The sequence below is a fragment of the Ceratotherium simum genome, chromosome 13 (genome assembly GCF_057802395.1).
Source record: "Ceratotherium simum simum isolate JZ-2026a chromosome 13, ASM5780239v1, whole genome shotgun sequence".
Taxonomy (NCBI): Eukaryota; Metazoa; Chordata; class Mammalia; order Perissodactyla; family Rhinocerotidae; genus Ceratotherium; species Ceratotherium simum.
In genome coordinates this window covers 47,599,452-47,614,863 of record NC_141912.1, presented here as the reverse complement: position 1 = coordinate 47,614,863, position 15,412 = coordinate 47,599,452, and the positions used below count along the sequence as shown (strand labels likewise).

The following is a 15,412-nucleotide window of genomic DNA, read 5'->3' as shown; positions in this document are numbered from 1 at the left end:
CTATTTGGTGCTCCTTCTTTCAGGAAAATTATACATCCCCACTCTGCTGCACTTAGGCATGGCCATGACTGCCCAATATAATGTTAACGGAAGCGACATGCGCGTTAATTTTGGGCAGAAGCTTTAAAAGCCATGCTCCTTTATGCCCGCCTCTGCAAGCATTAAAGCATGTGTCAAAAGGAGCCTCTATCAGTCTAAGTCCTTTACTATGTCACTGTCTTAAGCCACTATGATTTTCAGGCTGTTTTCACAGCAACATGTCCTGAACAACATACCATGTTATCTTTTGTTTAAGAAAGGAGAAATAACACAAATACATATTTTTGTGTGTGTACCTGCATTAACAAACACTGGGATGATAACAAGAAAGTACAAATGCTTTCTGATACAGAGCAGAAAAGAAAACTAGTTGAACGGAGACAAGTATTCTAATGTACATCTTTTTATGTACTGATTTTTGAACCCTGAGAATGTACTATCTAGTCATATATATGTATGTGTGTATATGAACTATGAACCATGTGAAATAATATGTAAAATTTTATTCATATGATTATTGTGTATATTTTCTAGAGAGTGCATAGTTTTCATCTGCTTCTCAAAGGTGTTTATGAACCAAGAAATATGAAGAAAGTAATACTCTTGCCCTCTACATAAACAAGACAGCATTTCAGATTAGAAATACAACAGTCACCCACAAATGCTGAAAGATCAAGCCCTTGATTTTGTTTTCACAGCACAGTGCTCTATGCAAGTAAACTGACCAAGAATAGGAGAGATTCATCTACTCTCCCTAGAAATAACCAGTACCATTCCCTTATGTTCCAGGAAACAGATGACATAACCAACTGGTATACAGGCTACCTGTTCCATATATAAATTATGAAGTTACACTATTCTTCCCCAAAGTCTTGGCACTATAAAAAGGCACGTAAGTAATATGAGAGAAAATATAAAACTCTGGAATAAAAATTAAGCAGATCATAATTTATTCATTTTTTGGACCTTTATACTAAGCAGTGAGGAAAAAAAGAAAAGTAAAGAATAGTCTCTGCCTATAAATAGCTGACAGCCTACCAGAGAGGGAAAATATAGAAACGTGTGCAATAATGTAGGTGCCATGATAAAAGTCTGCATAAAATGGTCAGGTGAACTTCAACAAGGGTGTCAAGGCCACTCAACGGGGAAAGGACATTCTAACGAATGCTGCTGGGAAAATTGGATATCCACATGCAAAAGAATGAAGCTAGACCTTTATATTAAACCATATACAAAAATTCACTCAAGGGCCGGCTCCGTGGCTTAGCGGTTAAGTGCGCGCGCTCTGATGCTGGCGGCCCGGGTTCGGATCCCGGGAGCGCCCCGAGGCACCACTTCTCCGTCCAACGCGAGGCCGAGTCCCACGTACAGCAACTAGAAGGATGTGAACCTATGACGTACAACTATCTACTGGGGCTTTGGGGGGAAAAAACTGAATAAATAAAACCTTAAAAAAAAAAAAAAAAATTCACTCAAAATAGATTAACAACCTACACGTAACACCCAAAACTATAAAACTCCTAGAAGAAAACACAGGGGACAAGCTTCCTTAACACTGGACTTGGCAATAATTTCTTAGATATGACACTAAAAGCCCAGGCAACAAAAGAAAATATAGAAAAATGAGACTACCTACATTAAACTTAACTTTTCTACATCAAAGGATACACTCAACAGAATGGAAGAAAATATCCGCACATCATATATCTGATAAAGGCTTAATGTCCAGAATATATCAAGAATTCTTACAACTCAACAACAAAAAAGAATCTTATTAAAAAGACAAGATTTGCATAGACATTTCTCCAAAGATGATATACAAATGGTCAATAAGCATATGAAAAGATGCTCAAAATCACTAATCATTAGAGAAATGCAAATCAAAATCACAATGAGATATCATCTCATACCCATTAGGATGGATAATATTAAAAAACAGAAAATAACAAGTGTTGCTACAGATGTGGAGAAATTAGAACCCCTATACACTGTTGGTAGAACTGTAAAATGGTGCAACTGCTATGGAAAATGGTATGGCATTTCCTCCAGAAATTAAAACAGAACTACCATATAATCCAGCAATCCCACTTCTGGCTATACATCCAAATTGAAAGCAGGGTCTTGAAGAAGTATCTGCATACCTATGTTTTAGCAGCATTATTCACAATTGCCACGATGTCAAAGCAACTCAAATGCCCATCAATGGATGAACAGCTAAACAAAATGTGGTACATAACATACAATGGAATATTACTCAAACTGAAAAAAAGGAAATTCTGTCCCATGCTACAACATGGACAAACCTTGAGGACATTATTTTAAGTGAAATAAGCCCTTCATAAAAAGACAAATACAGTCCTGCACCACTAAGGTTTCAGTCAGTGACCAACCGCATATACGACAGTGGTCCCATAAGATTAGTACCATATAGCCTATGTGTGTAGTAGGCTATACATCTAGGTTTGTGTAAGTACACTCTATGATGTTTGCACAATGACGAAATCGCCTAACAACACATTTCTCAGAATGTATCCCTGCTGTTAAGTGATGCACGCCTGTATTGTATGATTTCATTTATATGAGCTATCTAAAGCAGTCAAATTCAGAAACAGGGGCCAGCCCCGTGGTGTGGTACTTAAGCCAGGCGCGCTCTGCTTCGGCGGCCCAGGTTCGCAGGTTGAGATCTCAGGCATGGACCTACACCACTTGTCAAGCCATGCTGTGGCGGCAACCCACATACAAAACAGAGGAAGACTGGCACAGATGTTAGCTTAGGCCTAATTTTCCTCAAGCAAAAAAAGAGGAAGGTTGGCAACAGATGTTAGCTCAAGAGTGAATCTTCCTCACCAAAAAAAAACAAAATAAAATTCAGCAACAGAAAGCAGAATGGTGGTTTGAGAGGGTTTGATTTTGTGAAATGAAAAAGTTCTGGAGATCTGTTGCACACAATATGAATATACATAATGCTACTGAATTTTATACTAAAAAATGATTAAGATTTTTTATAACAATTAACAATTTTTCCAAAAAAAGTCTGTATAGAGGAAAACAAGGGAAAGAACAATTAGAAGGGAAAAAACAGGGGTTTAGAAGACAACATCCAAGCCAAGACAGTTGCACTCAGAGTTGCAGATTGTTTCTAATGTTTCCTGGAACATTTCTGAGAAGATGAAAATTTGCAAAGTCAGTTAAGTGGCAAACCATGTATTCCGTTTAGAAATATCTTCCATCGACACTTCTTGTATTCAGATCATTTCACTCTAGATTCAGATATGCTTATTGGAGTTCATATTTGTCTTACCCCCCAGAGACCTGGAACTTAAGATTCTGGACTGCAGAAGGGACTCTGTACCCTCACAAAACCAACATAGTTCTTAGCACATAGAAGGCTTAAGAAATAATCACTTGATTAAACTAGCCTCTACTTCTTCCTAAGTTCATGTATTTTATTCCAAAACTTAGAGCAGAGTTAAAACTATTCATCAAACTAATTTATACCTTCACTCTATTACTTATTAATTATTACTAAAATTGATTCCTAAAACCCTTATCTGTAATTTTGGTATTATTTATAGCTAACTGGTAATTTTTCCTCAATATCTCATTCATTATTCCTAGCTTTCATTACTAGATCTGCTACATACTGTTTACTTCCTAGAACAAATCAACAGTATTTCACAACTATGTAAAGTAACACATTTTTCCTTGTCACTTTCTAAAATTCCAAGGTGTCTTCTACATCAACTTTTCAGAAATTGAATTCATACTTTTTTCCATATCCATCCCAATCTATTGATAACACCAAAGATTATAAGATTGCTTTTTAAACATTAATTCTTTCATGAATGAATATAAAACAAAATATACACAGGCAATATAACTGACTTGCAAAGCATAAATAACTAAAATCTGTAAGGAAAAGTAAAGTCCTCTAAAAGTAAAGGAAACTCCATTACTCACTTCATTCATCTTTACGGCTAACAGGTTTAAAAATGAAATCACTGCAGACTAGAATGCACCCTGTGGTATTAAACGGGAATTAGAGGCACCAGTAGGAATAGGTAGGCAGGTAGTTAGGCAAGTAGGTAGATAGATGGACGAACGACAGCTAAAGAGATACAGGGGTGAGTGGGGGGGTGTGTGTGTGTTTAAGCATTCCCCAGTTTCATCCACCCAGAGGGCCTAGAAGCAATATCACCCCCAAGAGCAATGAGCACACTTGCACTCAGATCTCAATGTTTTAACCACTAGCCCCATCTCTAAAAGAAACCAAGGTTGCCTGGATAAGTAGCTGATTCCAGGATTTGAGCAGAGAAAGTTCAAGATGAGCCTGGAACATCCCGTATCAAAGTGAGAACACGTCAAAAAATGATGAAGACATCTCAAGATGACACAGCAATGAAAATGATCCATAATGACAAAAAAAGCAGACACATGATCACCTGGGACCAGAGGCAGAAAAAGAGATGGACTGCAAAGGGGCATGAGGAATATTTTGGAGGTGATGGAAATGTTCTGTACATTTATTTTGGTAGTGATTTTCATGGATGTATACATCTCAAACTCATCAAACTGTATATTTTAAACAGGCACAGTTTATTGTATGTAAATTATAATTTCAATAAAGTTGATTTTTAAAAAATCTCACAGAACTAGTCTGAAAGAGCTCCAACTGGCCAAATCTGGCAGTATCAAAATAAAAAATAATAAAATTAATAGATTAATACCTAGTGAAGAAAATAGAACCCACTAATGAGTCCACACTAATAAACAAACTGGGGAGAAAGAAAAGTTCTTTAGAGAAGAATGTCAAGTAATGAACAGAGGTGGGATGACAGAGTTAGAAAACTATCATCATTTTGCAACTATCACAGTAATAACTGATTGAAGCAAAATTTATTCACGGATGCTTAAACTGTTGGGTGCAAGTTTGATGAGGAATAGGATATTCACATAGTATCAAAGGATCTCCTCACAAGACACTTAACAATTATAAGGAAAGTAAACTTACAGCGGCAGCACAGCTTTAACAAAGTAATCAATCACCAATAATAAAACACACGGACATCACGTGCCTCCTGATACAATGCAATGAGACATCATCATTCTGTAGTCCTGCCAATAAAATATAACCTGAAACTAATCATAAAGAAGCAGAAGAAAAACCCAAACTAGGATCCACTATACAAAATAACCAGCCTAAACCGTTCAGAAATGTCAAGGTCAAGAACAACAGAGAAAGGATAGGGAACTATTCTAGATTAAAGAAACTCGAGAAATAAATTCCCTGCATGGTCTTGTCCAGAACTGGGAGAAAAAAAATAGCTATATAAAGCATATACTGGAACAATTAAAGAAATCTGTATATGGACTGTGGATTAAATAATATTGTCAATATTAAATGTCTTGATTTTGATAATTATACCGTAGTTACATAAGAGACTGTCCTTGTTCTTAGGAAATATACACTCAAGTACTAAAAGGTAAAGGTAAAAAATAGATATACACAATGGATTACTACTCAGTCATAAGAAATGATGAAATCCAGCCATTTGTGACAACATTGATGGACACTGAGGGTATTATGCTAGGCGAAATAAGCCAGAGGGAGAAGGTCAAATACCGTATGGTCTGACTCCTAAGTAGAAGATAAAAACAACAACAAACAAACACAAGAGACAGAGATTGGATTGGTGGTTACCGGAGGGGAAAAGGGGAGGGAGGAGGGCGAAAGGGATGTTTAGGCACATGTGTGCAGTGATGGATTGTAATCAATCTTTGGGTGGTGAACATGATGTAATGTATGCAGAGATAGAAGTATAATGATGTACACCTGAAATTTATATAATGTTATAAACCAATGTTACTGCAATAAAAAAAATAGATATATAAATAGAAAGTGAATGATAAATTAGCAAATAGGGCAAAATGTTAACAACTGGTGAATCTGGGTAACAGGTATATAGGAGCTCTGTTTTATTTTTGTAATTATTCTCCAAGTTGAAAAAAAAAAAAAGTGTACTGGAGTTTAAAGGATGAATCCATAAGATGAGAAGTAATATGTAAAAGTACATAGGAATGAGATCAGAATCAGAAAATTCTTAGAAGTCTTGATCCTTCTAAGAAGAATGTGTTTGTGGAATAATGTATAAGTTGTTAATTTCTCAAAGTCAGGTTTCTCTGCCCTAAAATGAGGGAGTTGTACTAGGACTTTCCAGTTCTACATCTAGATGTTTGTGAGCTTGCTCTAAGACTTCATGCCCTATTCTACCATTTCATTACCTGGCTTTTCTCGAGGCTCCATACTTTCATTAAGAAGTAGGAAAAAGGGGCCAGCCCAGTGGCACAAGCGGTTAAGTGTGCGCGCTCCCCTGTGGCGGCCTGGGGTTTGCTGGTTCGGATCCCGGGCGTGCACCGACGCACCACTTGTCAAGCCATGCTGTGGCGGCGTCCCATATAAAGTAGAGGCAGATGGGCACGGATGTTAGCCCAGGGCCAATCTTCCTCAGCAAAAAAGAGGAGGATTGGCAGATGTTAGCTCAGGGGTGGTCTTCCTCACCAAAAAAAAAAAAAAAAAAAAAAAGAAGAAGAAGAAGTAGGAAAGAAAAGGCACAAATTTCCATATGCAAACAAACCATAATTATTGGATGAGGAAAAGTTTCAGACAACTTTCTTAATAAGGTCTAAAATGACAGAACTAAAAATACATCACATAAACCTTAAGAATAATTTCAACAATGATTTCTAGATAGCTTTTATCAATTATGCTTAATATTACTATCTATTAAATGTAAAATTATTTTTTTCTCTGAAATTCATTCTCTTACTATTGAGTACACCGAGGCTTATAAATCCATTTTCCACACATAACAATTTTATAATGCTTTCCTACTTAATTTCAAACATTGAAGGTACTGACAAAAGGAAGTAAAAGAAATTAACAGTTCAAAACAATCTACTATGTTGCAAGCATTCTTCTTAGAAACTATCTTGCCAATTCACATAACAACGCTTTTAGGTAAAAATTATTATTCCCATTTTGCAAACAAAGCAACTACAGTTAAGCAATGATGACTAAGACGTAGTTCCTGTATCACGGGAGCCTAACACTCTAGTATGATCTATCTAAAGATAGATTTAAAAAATAGAAGTGTACCACCGGAATGCGGTACAAAGTGTTAGGTACAGAAGACGTCTGGGCAACCTTAAGACTTTATCACCATGTTTTGAATAACACATAATTGCTATGGTCTGAATGTCTATTCCCCGGGAAATTCCTATGTTGAAATCCTAAGTCTCCAGGTACTGGCATTAGGAGGTGGGGCTTTTGAGAGGTGATTAGGACTTGAGGGCGGAGACCTCAGGAACAGGATTAGCGCTTTACAAAAGTGGCTCCAGAGAAATCCCTTGCCCCTTCCACCACGTGAGGACACAGTGAGAAATAAGAGGGCCTCACCAGAACTTGACCATACTGAAGCCTTGATCTTGGACTTCCCAGCCTCCAGAACCGTGAGAAATAAATTTCTACTGTTTATAAGCTACCCAGTCTATGGTACTTTGTTATAGCTGCTCAAATGGACTAAAACAAGAGTATTCATATTTTGACATTACACTGGCTCTGAAAAAAATAGTGATACTGGCAACTTTAAGGTTATATGTCTACTTCTCAATATCTATGAATTTATCTAATCATTACAAATGGCCAAATAATATTACTTAATGCAAGCATAAAGCCCTGAAGAGCTTCACTACATACATATTTCCATAAAGAAAAAGATCTACTTATCCCTGTGTAATCACTTATGAATTTAATTTCTCTTTAAAAAAAATTCTAAATCCCACAGCAATTCTTAAAAGTAAAAAATTTAAATCTAGCTTTGGAGTATAATTTTCTCAATCATACTTTTGAATGATGAGCAAATTTAAGATGAATTTGTGGGTGAGTCTCTCAATGACACAGATCACAAATTAATTAAATGACATTCTGGCTGCACAGAGAAAACAAAACCTATTATGTGAATATGGAAAATAACAAAAGGAAGATTTTTTTTTAACTTCTCAAATTTGTGAATTAGGCCATTTGTAAACTCAAATCAAAATTATACATAAGTATATCTTAAGTGAGAAGAAATCATATAACCTAAGAAGTATCATTTCATAATCAGGGTACTAAACGTTTGCTTTGGGTTGAAGCAGACATCAAAGAAGGAAAAATATTAAATTACTTGCCTAGATATTTAGTTCATTTTAAGTCCCTGTCATAAGCTACTTTCTTAAAGTACATAAACTGAAGGTCATAGTTCAAAAGTAAGAATAGAATTTCAAAAAATACAAAATAAACACTAGATCATATATAAAGTTTATTTAAATCTATTTAAATTTTTTAAATAGTCTACCTGAATCCTCCTGGGCTTCATGAGTTTCACCATCATCTGTCACCTCTAATTCTTTCACAAAATTTGAGGGAAACAGTCCCAACTTGTTGTTCAGGGTTCCACTCCACCAGCCTTCTTCTACCTGAAAGAGTTCACAACTCAAAAATAATAAAAATTTCTCTTAAGTGAAAATCTTACCCCTATGGGAAAATCAAGCTACAGAAGTGAATAAGCACACAGTTAGTGATGCAAAATAATCCCTTTAAATCTAGAAGAAAATGCAATGGGGAAAAAATATTTTTTTAAGTAGATTAAATCTAAGTGGATTGGATTAATCATATATGGCATTAGTCATATATCCATAGCACTTTGCAACATTTACAATGAGAACTTGTAATCAATTGTAATCTATGAAGTAAATAATTTTCATGAAAGTATCAGATAACCAAGAATAATGTACTAACAGCAAGAAGTAGACAGCTTTCTTCTGGAATGTCACTCTTAAATACTACTGAGCCTCGGTTTGTAATTATAACACATATTATTTAAGTATTTGGAAATTTCTGATTTGGAAAAAGTTTGATGAATCTAAGAATATAACTTCCTAAATTGCACATAAAATTACTAAGCCTTTTACTTGAAGAGTGAGTCTTAACCCAAGTATGAAAAAGAATTACTTTTAAAAATCCAGATGCCAGGCTCTATTAAACATTCTCCCCTACCCCAACCAGAAATAGCCTCAGAAACCAAGCTCTTTAGAAAAATACTTATAATCACTAATAACAAGGTTACTCAATTTTCATGAAGTTAATAATATTTAATAACTGTTTTAAAATGTATAGTTTCTGCTAAGGATGCTAAGAGGTCTTAATAGGTAAAAAGAAGTTTTTAAAGAGTAAACTATTCACTGTCAAAATTCACTTAGCAGTACAGGCAATTATCATAGCTAGAAAAAGCTCTTTTTTCTCTTTAAAATATTTTTTTATATTTTTTCACCCCATCATAATTGCAACACAAACTTTAATAAGTTATCCATCCAATAGGCATTTACTATTGTACAAGCCATGGTGTTAGTTGCTAGGAAAAGATTCAAATTTGCATATGAGAAATCTCTGTCTTTGAACAAAAGAATCTAAAGAAAAAAACAAACAATAAGCAGATAGTTACAATGTAAGAGTTGCTATAAGAAAAATATGAACAAAATGCTGTATGAGCACAAAGGAAGGGCTTAAAAGAATCAAAATAGGCTACCTTAAAAGGAAATGACAAAAGAACTGCATATTAAAGGCTAATTAAGAGTTTTCCACGTACAAAGTATGTGAAAAACATGGTGACATAAAAATAAAGGACTTATTCATGGAATATATATATATATATAGCTGAAACACCAGGTGGCTAGAATACAAGCTGTTTGAGGGAGAAAAGGAAAGCAGATAAGCGTGAAGAGTTCAGAATTTTTAGCCGACTTAAGGAGGCACCAAAGGATGGGGAGTTCTTCAAACCAGGTGTGATGGAGATATGAAGACCAAACTGGAACAGGCATAACAGGGAGAAATATCAGCAAACTATTATCTACATCTGGATCCCAAATTAGCATCAACTGGGTAGTTAGGGCAAATACCCTATAATAATTCCTATTAATTAAGGAATTCTTAAGAGGCAGGGTAGTATATAATGGTAAAGAACACTGACTAAAGACAGACTGCGTGGACTCAGATTCTGGCTCCTCTGCACGCCAGGCATACGAACTTGGGCAAAGACGGCTAAAACAAGAGCTCCTACCCCACATGCTCATCTACAATGTAATCTCAACACTCCTCACATCACGAAGTGGTGGTCTTCATCCCTACCCTCTCTAATCTTGATGGCTTATGACCTGCTCGTAACCAACAGAATGTGGTGAAAGTGACACTATCACTTCCAAGATCAGATTATAAAAGGTTATCACCATTTTTGCTGACATGCGTATACTCAGAGCCCTGAACTGCCACATAATAAGCCCTACTATCCTGAGACCCCTGAGGCCCCAATACAGTAAGAAAGCTAAGCCAAATGGAGAAGCTACATAATGGCTCTCCCCTGGCAGCCCAATCTCTGAGACTTCTAAGCACCAGACACGTCAGTGAAGGAGGCTTCCTATGATTCCACTAGCACTCAACTTTAAATCTTCCTAGCTGAGGCCCCCAGACATCACAGAACAGAGACAAGCCATCCCTGCCGTGCCCTATCTGAATTCTTGACCCACACAACCCATGAACCTAATAAAACAGTTGCTCTTTGCCACAAAGTTTGGTATAGCATGTTATGCATCAACAGTAACTGGAACAGCAAATCACTTATCATCTGCAACTCAATCTCCATATGTAAAATGGGGATAAAAATTCTTATCTCCTTAGGTTGTTTAGAAATTTAAAGAAAATAATAAATGTAAAACACTTGGCATAGTGCTTCAGACATAATATAGGCTCCATAAACATTAACTATTATTATTGCCACCTGGTGGAAATAAAACAATTGCCTTTTGTATAAACACACTGGAATTTAATACAAATCTAAGTGATAAATATCATTACATGATGTTATGACACAAAATCAATTCCTGTGACAATATACGATACCAAAACATACACTTTGAAAATGAGATCTTCAGCTACCAAATAAAACTTTAATATTCCTTTAATGGTAAAAGCTGAGACATAATAAGTTGTTTTTGAAATATTTTTAAATCTCATTCTAAGATATAAAAATGTGGGAAAAGTGTTTTTGGTTAATATTTGAATGTGATAATTCAAACAAAACAAAGCTTTTAAAAATATTCTGCTTTTGTATCCCTTTGCTATACAAAAGGTAAAAATCCTTCTGTTTTACTGCTTTGTGCCTAAAGTGAATAAAGAATCAAAGAAAAGGTTTATTTATATTCTTAGCTACTAAAAAAACTAAAAAAAAATTAATATTCTTACAAAACATTTTTCTAATACCCAGAGCATCGATTCCAATTGCTGCTTTATCTCTAACACATATGTGTTCCTTACCTCTTCATTAATATCAATAATATCTCCCACTTTCAGCTCCAGTTCATCCTCATTTTGTGGAATATATTCAAAGAGAACTTTACACTGACGTTTCTTGATCTCTGAAGGAAGTAACATAATAAAAAATGAGGTTAAGATAGATCATTAAAACAAACAGTAGCAACTTTATTTACATACTATGTTTACTCATAGGATGTGTATGTACAAATAAAAACAGAACATGTAAGCATTCTAAGCAGCTAACCATCATCAGTTCTGGTTGGTTTTCTACCTTGCCCTCACGCTACAAACTACTCATCTCAAAATAAATTCAAACCAATTACAAATAAGGTATAGGGCTCTTGGCAATGAAATCTACTTATACATCTGATCCCACCTATTACACAAAAGCAAAATATCCATTGCCAATTTTGAGACTAGAAATACAGACAATAAAAGACACTGTTGGCACAACAAATTTATCAAGCCAAGTCCTACAAGCCAGCAATTTTCAGACTACTTCTTGATCACAGTCTAGGAACACTTAAAATACACCAATTTAAGAGAGTGTTAAAAAGAGGCAAAATGCACAAATCTAAAACATTATCTCCTTTAACAGCTCTATTTTCTGACAGATAAAAATCAAACTCACATAGGTAAAGACAAAAAAAATTTACATTAGCTTTTCAAACAAGCTTCATTTATTCAGACAAGTAATGATCATTTACAACCATCCAGGCTTGTGGTTTTCAACTTCTTTCAAACTTGAAGATTCAAGAACTCAGACTCACTCCCACCTTTAAAAGTGAATCATTAAAGCAGCTAGGGTAGATGACCAAGTACAGTTGATTAAAGGATTACTTCTTGGTACCAGAAGTATGTTCCTCAGACCAGCAGCAACAGTACCACCTAGGAGCTTCTTAGAAATGCAGTATCTCAGGCTCCACCTCAGACCTACTGGTTATAGACCGAATTGTGTCCTCCCAAAATGCAGGTACTGACCACCCAAACAACTGTATTTGGAGACAGGGCCTTTTCAGAGGTAATTAAGGTTAAGTAAGGTCATAAGAGTGGGACTCTAATCCCCACAAACACCTAACTGTGCACATGTATGCACACGCACGAACATACACAAAAGGTCCTGTGAGGACACAGGGAGAAGGCAGCCATTTGCAAGCTAGGAAAAGAGGCCTCACTAGAAGCCAACCTTAATAGCACCTTGATTTTAGATTTCTAGCTTCCAGGACAACGAAAAAGTAAATTTCTGTTGTTCAAGCCGCCCAGTTTGTCGTATTTTGTTATGCAGCCCTAGCAGGCTGAATCAGAATCTGCACTTTAACAAGATCCCTAGGTGATTCTCAATCTTGCACTCAATGATCTAGTTATACTGATTTCTAATTCTCTGAAAATTACATGCCCTATTTCTTCTGAGATTTCAATATACTGTTTCTTCTGCCAAGGGCACTTCACTTTTATCCAAAAAGTCCACCTTTGTCAGCCTTCAACTCATCTTCAGGTCTCAGCTTAGAACAACCTTCCGCCCAAATAGCTTTCCGGATTAGGCACTCTTCCTTTGTGCTTCCACAGCACCCTATACTTACTCTATTGACTTCAGCAACCTACCTGTTATTGACAACTCACCTTTCCTTTTCATTCTACCATAATGACTTATTTTCTTGTGGGTAACCTGTCTACCCTGCAGGCTAAAGATAAAGGGGCACTAAGTTTGTTAACTGCTCTCTCCTCAGCACCTAGCATAGTGCCTGGCTTATACTAGGTACATTAAATATTTTTTAATGAATTAATGAACCAACATCTAGGCCTAACCATATGGCACCAACGCCAAGAAATATCATGACAAAAGTGTGTCCACTCCGCCCATCCTTTACCACCAACAATCCTAAGATTTTTCTTAATAATTTAAATGCACACTTAGGGAACTAACAGGCCTTAGGAGAGACGAAGCATGCACATTAAACAATTAGTAATAAAACACAAATACATAATGAGATAGTGAAACATTTAGTGCAAACTACAAACATCCCAAAAATTAAGAGAAAGGACAGGTTTAAACTGGAGCAGATGTGGAAGGATTCAAAGAAGAAATGGTAACAGATTTATACAATGAAAGATGAATATAATACAAGATGGAAAAGATGTGGCAGATATTCTACATCAAGGAAAAGTTTCCCCAATGAAACAGAAATTGGTAATATAAGGATTCTAAAGAAACTGTTTTTGCTGGCAACAAAGGAGAATCGTAAGAAGTAATCTAGATAGGTACAATTTCACTGCATCAAATCATGTCATATTATCTCCAAAAAAATTTTTTATATAGTAAAAAAAGACATACAGCTGTCACTGTTCTCTAGGAATCAATTTCCTGAACTACAAAATAAAAGAGCTGGACTAGATAACCATGACACTTACTTCAGCTCTGACATTCTATGGATCTATGAAACGGTTTATCAAAACAAAAATAAACAGAACTGAACTCCCAAAACAACAAAAGAAGCACAACACATGCAACTAACACCATGAAAGAGGTGCAAAACAGACATGACAACCAAGCAGAAGAATCGAGTCACCAAATAAGAAACAGTTACACCTCAGTAATAGTTTCCCCCCTTCCTAAAGGAATTAATAATCATATCTGATTTTTAAAAATGTTTTACAATAAAATGAACCAAAGAAAGTAAACACTGACCATACTTTTATAACTAACCTAGAGTTTATAGTAAAATTTTTCAAATGTCACCTTTTATCAGGTCTCTGAATAAATTTTTAAGTAATAATTTAAGAAGTGATTTTATGCATAATGCAGGAAAACTTCTCATCTCTTACATCTCTTACTGATAAATACAGTCCCTAAATACTTTTGCAATCTGTTTGTAGTGACCTTGAGAAAACATGTTCATAAATGTGTTCTTTGTAGTTACCGCTTCATAGATGAGGGGAAAATAATCTATATTACTGAAAAGAAAAATCTATTTTGCTCAGGGTACACTTCAAAGAAAATCCTTTCTAGCCTTCTGATGATCTTAGGCCTTTAAACAAAATGTAGCTTGCTTCTTTTTAACAAGTATCAATATCTTTTTAAATGGTTTAAACTGAATAAAGAGTATTAATTAGCATATCAATTAATTTTGACCTGACTAGTTATATTTTAACCAAAAGCTTTGTTTTTCTTTTCCTCTCACACTACACATAATTCTCCAGAGTGGTTTTTTTCCAAAATAGATTGCAAAACTATTTGCAAAGAAATTTTTCATTTTTCAAAGGAAAAAACCACATTGGATAAAAACATCTAAAAAGTCTGTGAGTTATTTATTTAAAAAAGCAAAATTTTTCACATGATTCCATATTTAAATATGGTTCACTCATAATTTGAAGTGACTGCCTATATTGAACTCATCTATTAATTAGCAGCACAATTAAAGAAATTACGAGATTTTTCACATTTCAAACGGCATATATAATGTCTACCCATACATATTGGTCAATAAATATTTACTGAATTTCTATAACGTATCAGAACCTCTGCTAAGCACAAAAAAAAAAATGAAATAATACGTGTAAGAGTAGTCAACAAAAAGATGTGTGAAATTAAGTCAATTTAAAAAAATAACCATAACTAGTATTTTCTTATCACAAGTAAGCTCCATATACCTTTTCAGATCTACAAAGAAATTAATAGTTAAGTAGATCTTTTTAAATCAATATTTTATAAGTAAAGCTATTACCAAGGAAGAGGATTAAGGAGGACAGCAAGGCAGGGACTTAATTCATGTCTTTTATGTACCTACTATTCTAAGTCCTTCACAAACATCTACTTACACAACAGAGCGTAAAAACTTATCATCGTCATTTTACCAATGAGGAAACAGGAACTCAGAAGTTAAATAATCTGCCCAAAAGCAAAACCAGAATTATACCCACTTCTGACTCCTAAGCCTTTTATCTTTCCACTATATCATGCTGCCTCCT

General features: G+C 35.2%; 1 protein-coding gene across 2 annotated transcripts in view; it reads right to left on the bottom strand.

Moving 5' to 3' along the window:
* CD2AP (CD2 associated protein) overlaps positions 1–15,412 on the bottom strand; it is a 139,380-nt gene that overhangs the window by 59,167 nt on the left and 64,801 nt on the right. For both annotated transcript variants that reach the window (XM_087438688.1, XM_087438689.1), the window contains exons 4-5: positions 11,447–11,547; positions 8,436–8,556 (exon numbers count right to left, since the gene is read on the bottom strand). In XM_087438688.1, the coding sequence (XP_087294814.1) occupies positions 8,436–8,556; positions 11,447–11,547 (222 nt within the window). The remainder of the gene's footprint in view (positions 1–8,435; positions 8,557–11,446; positions 11,548–15,412) is intronic.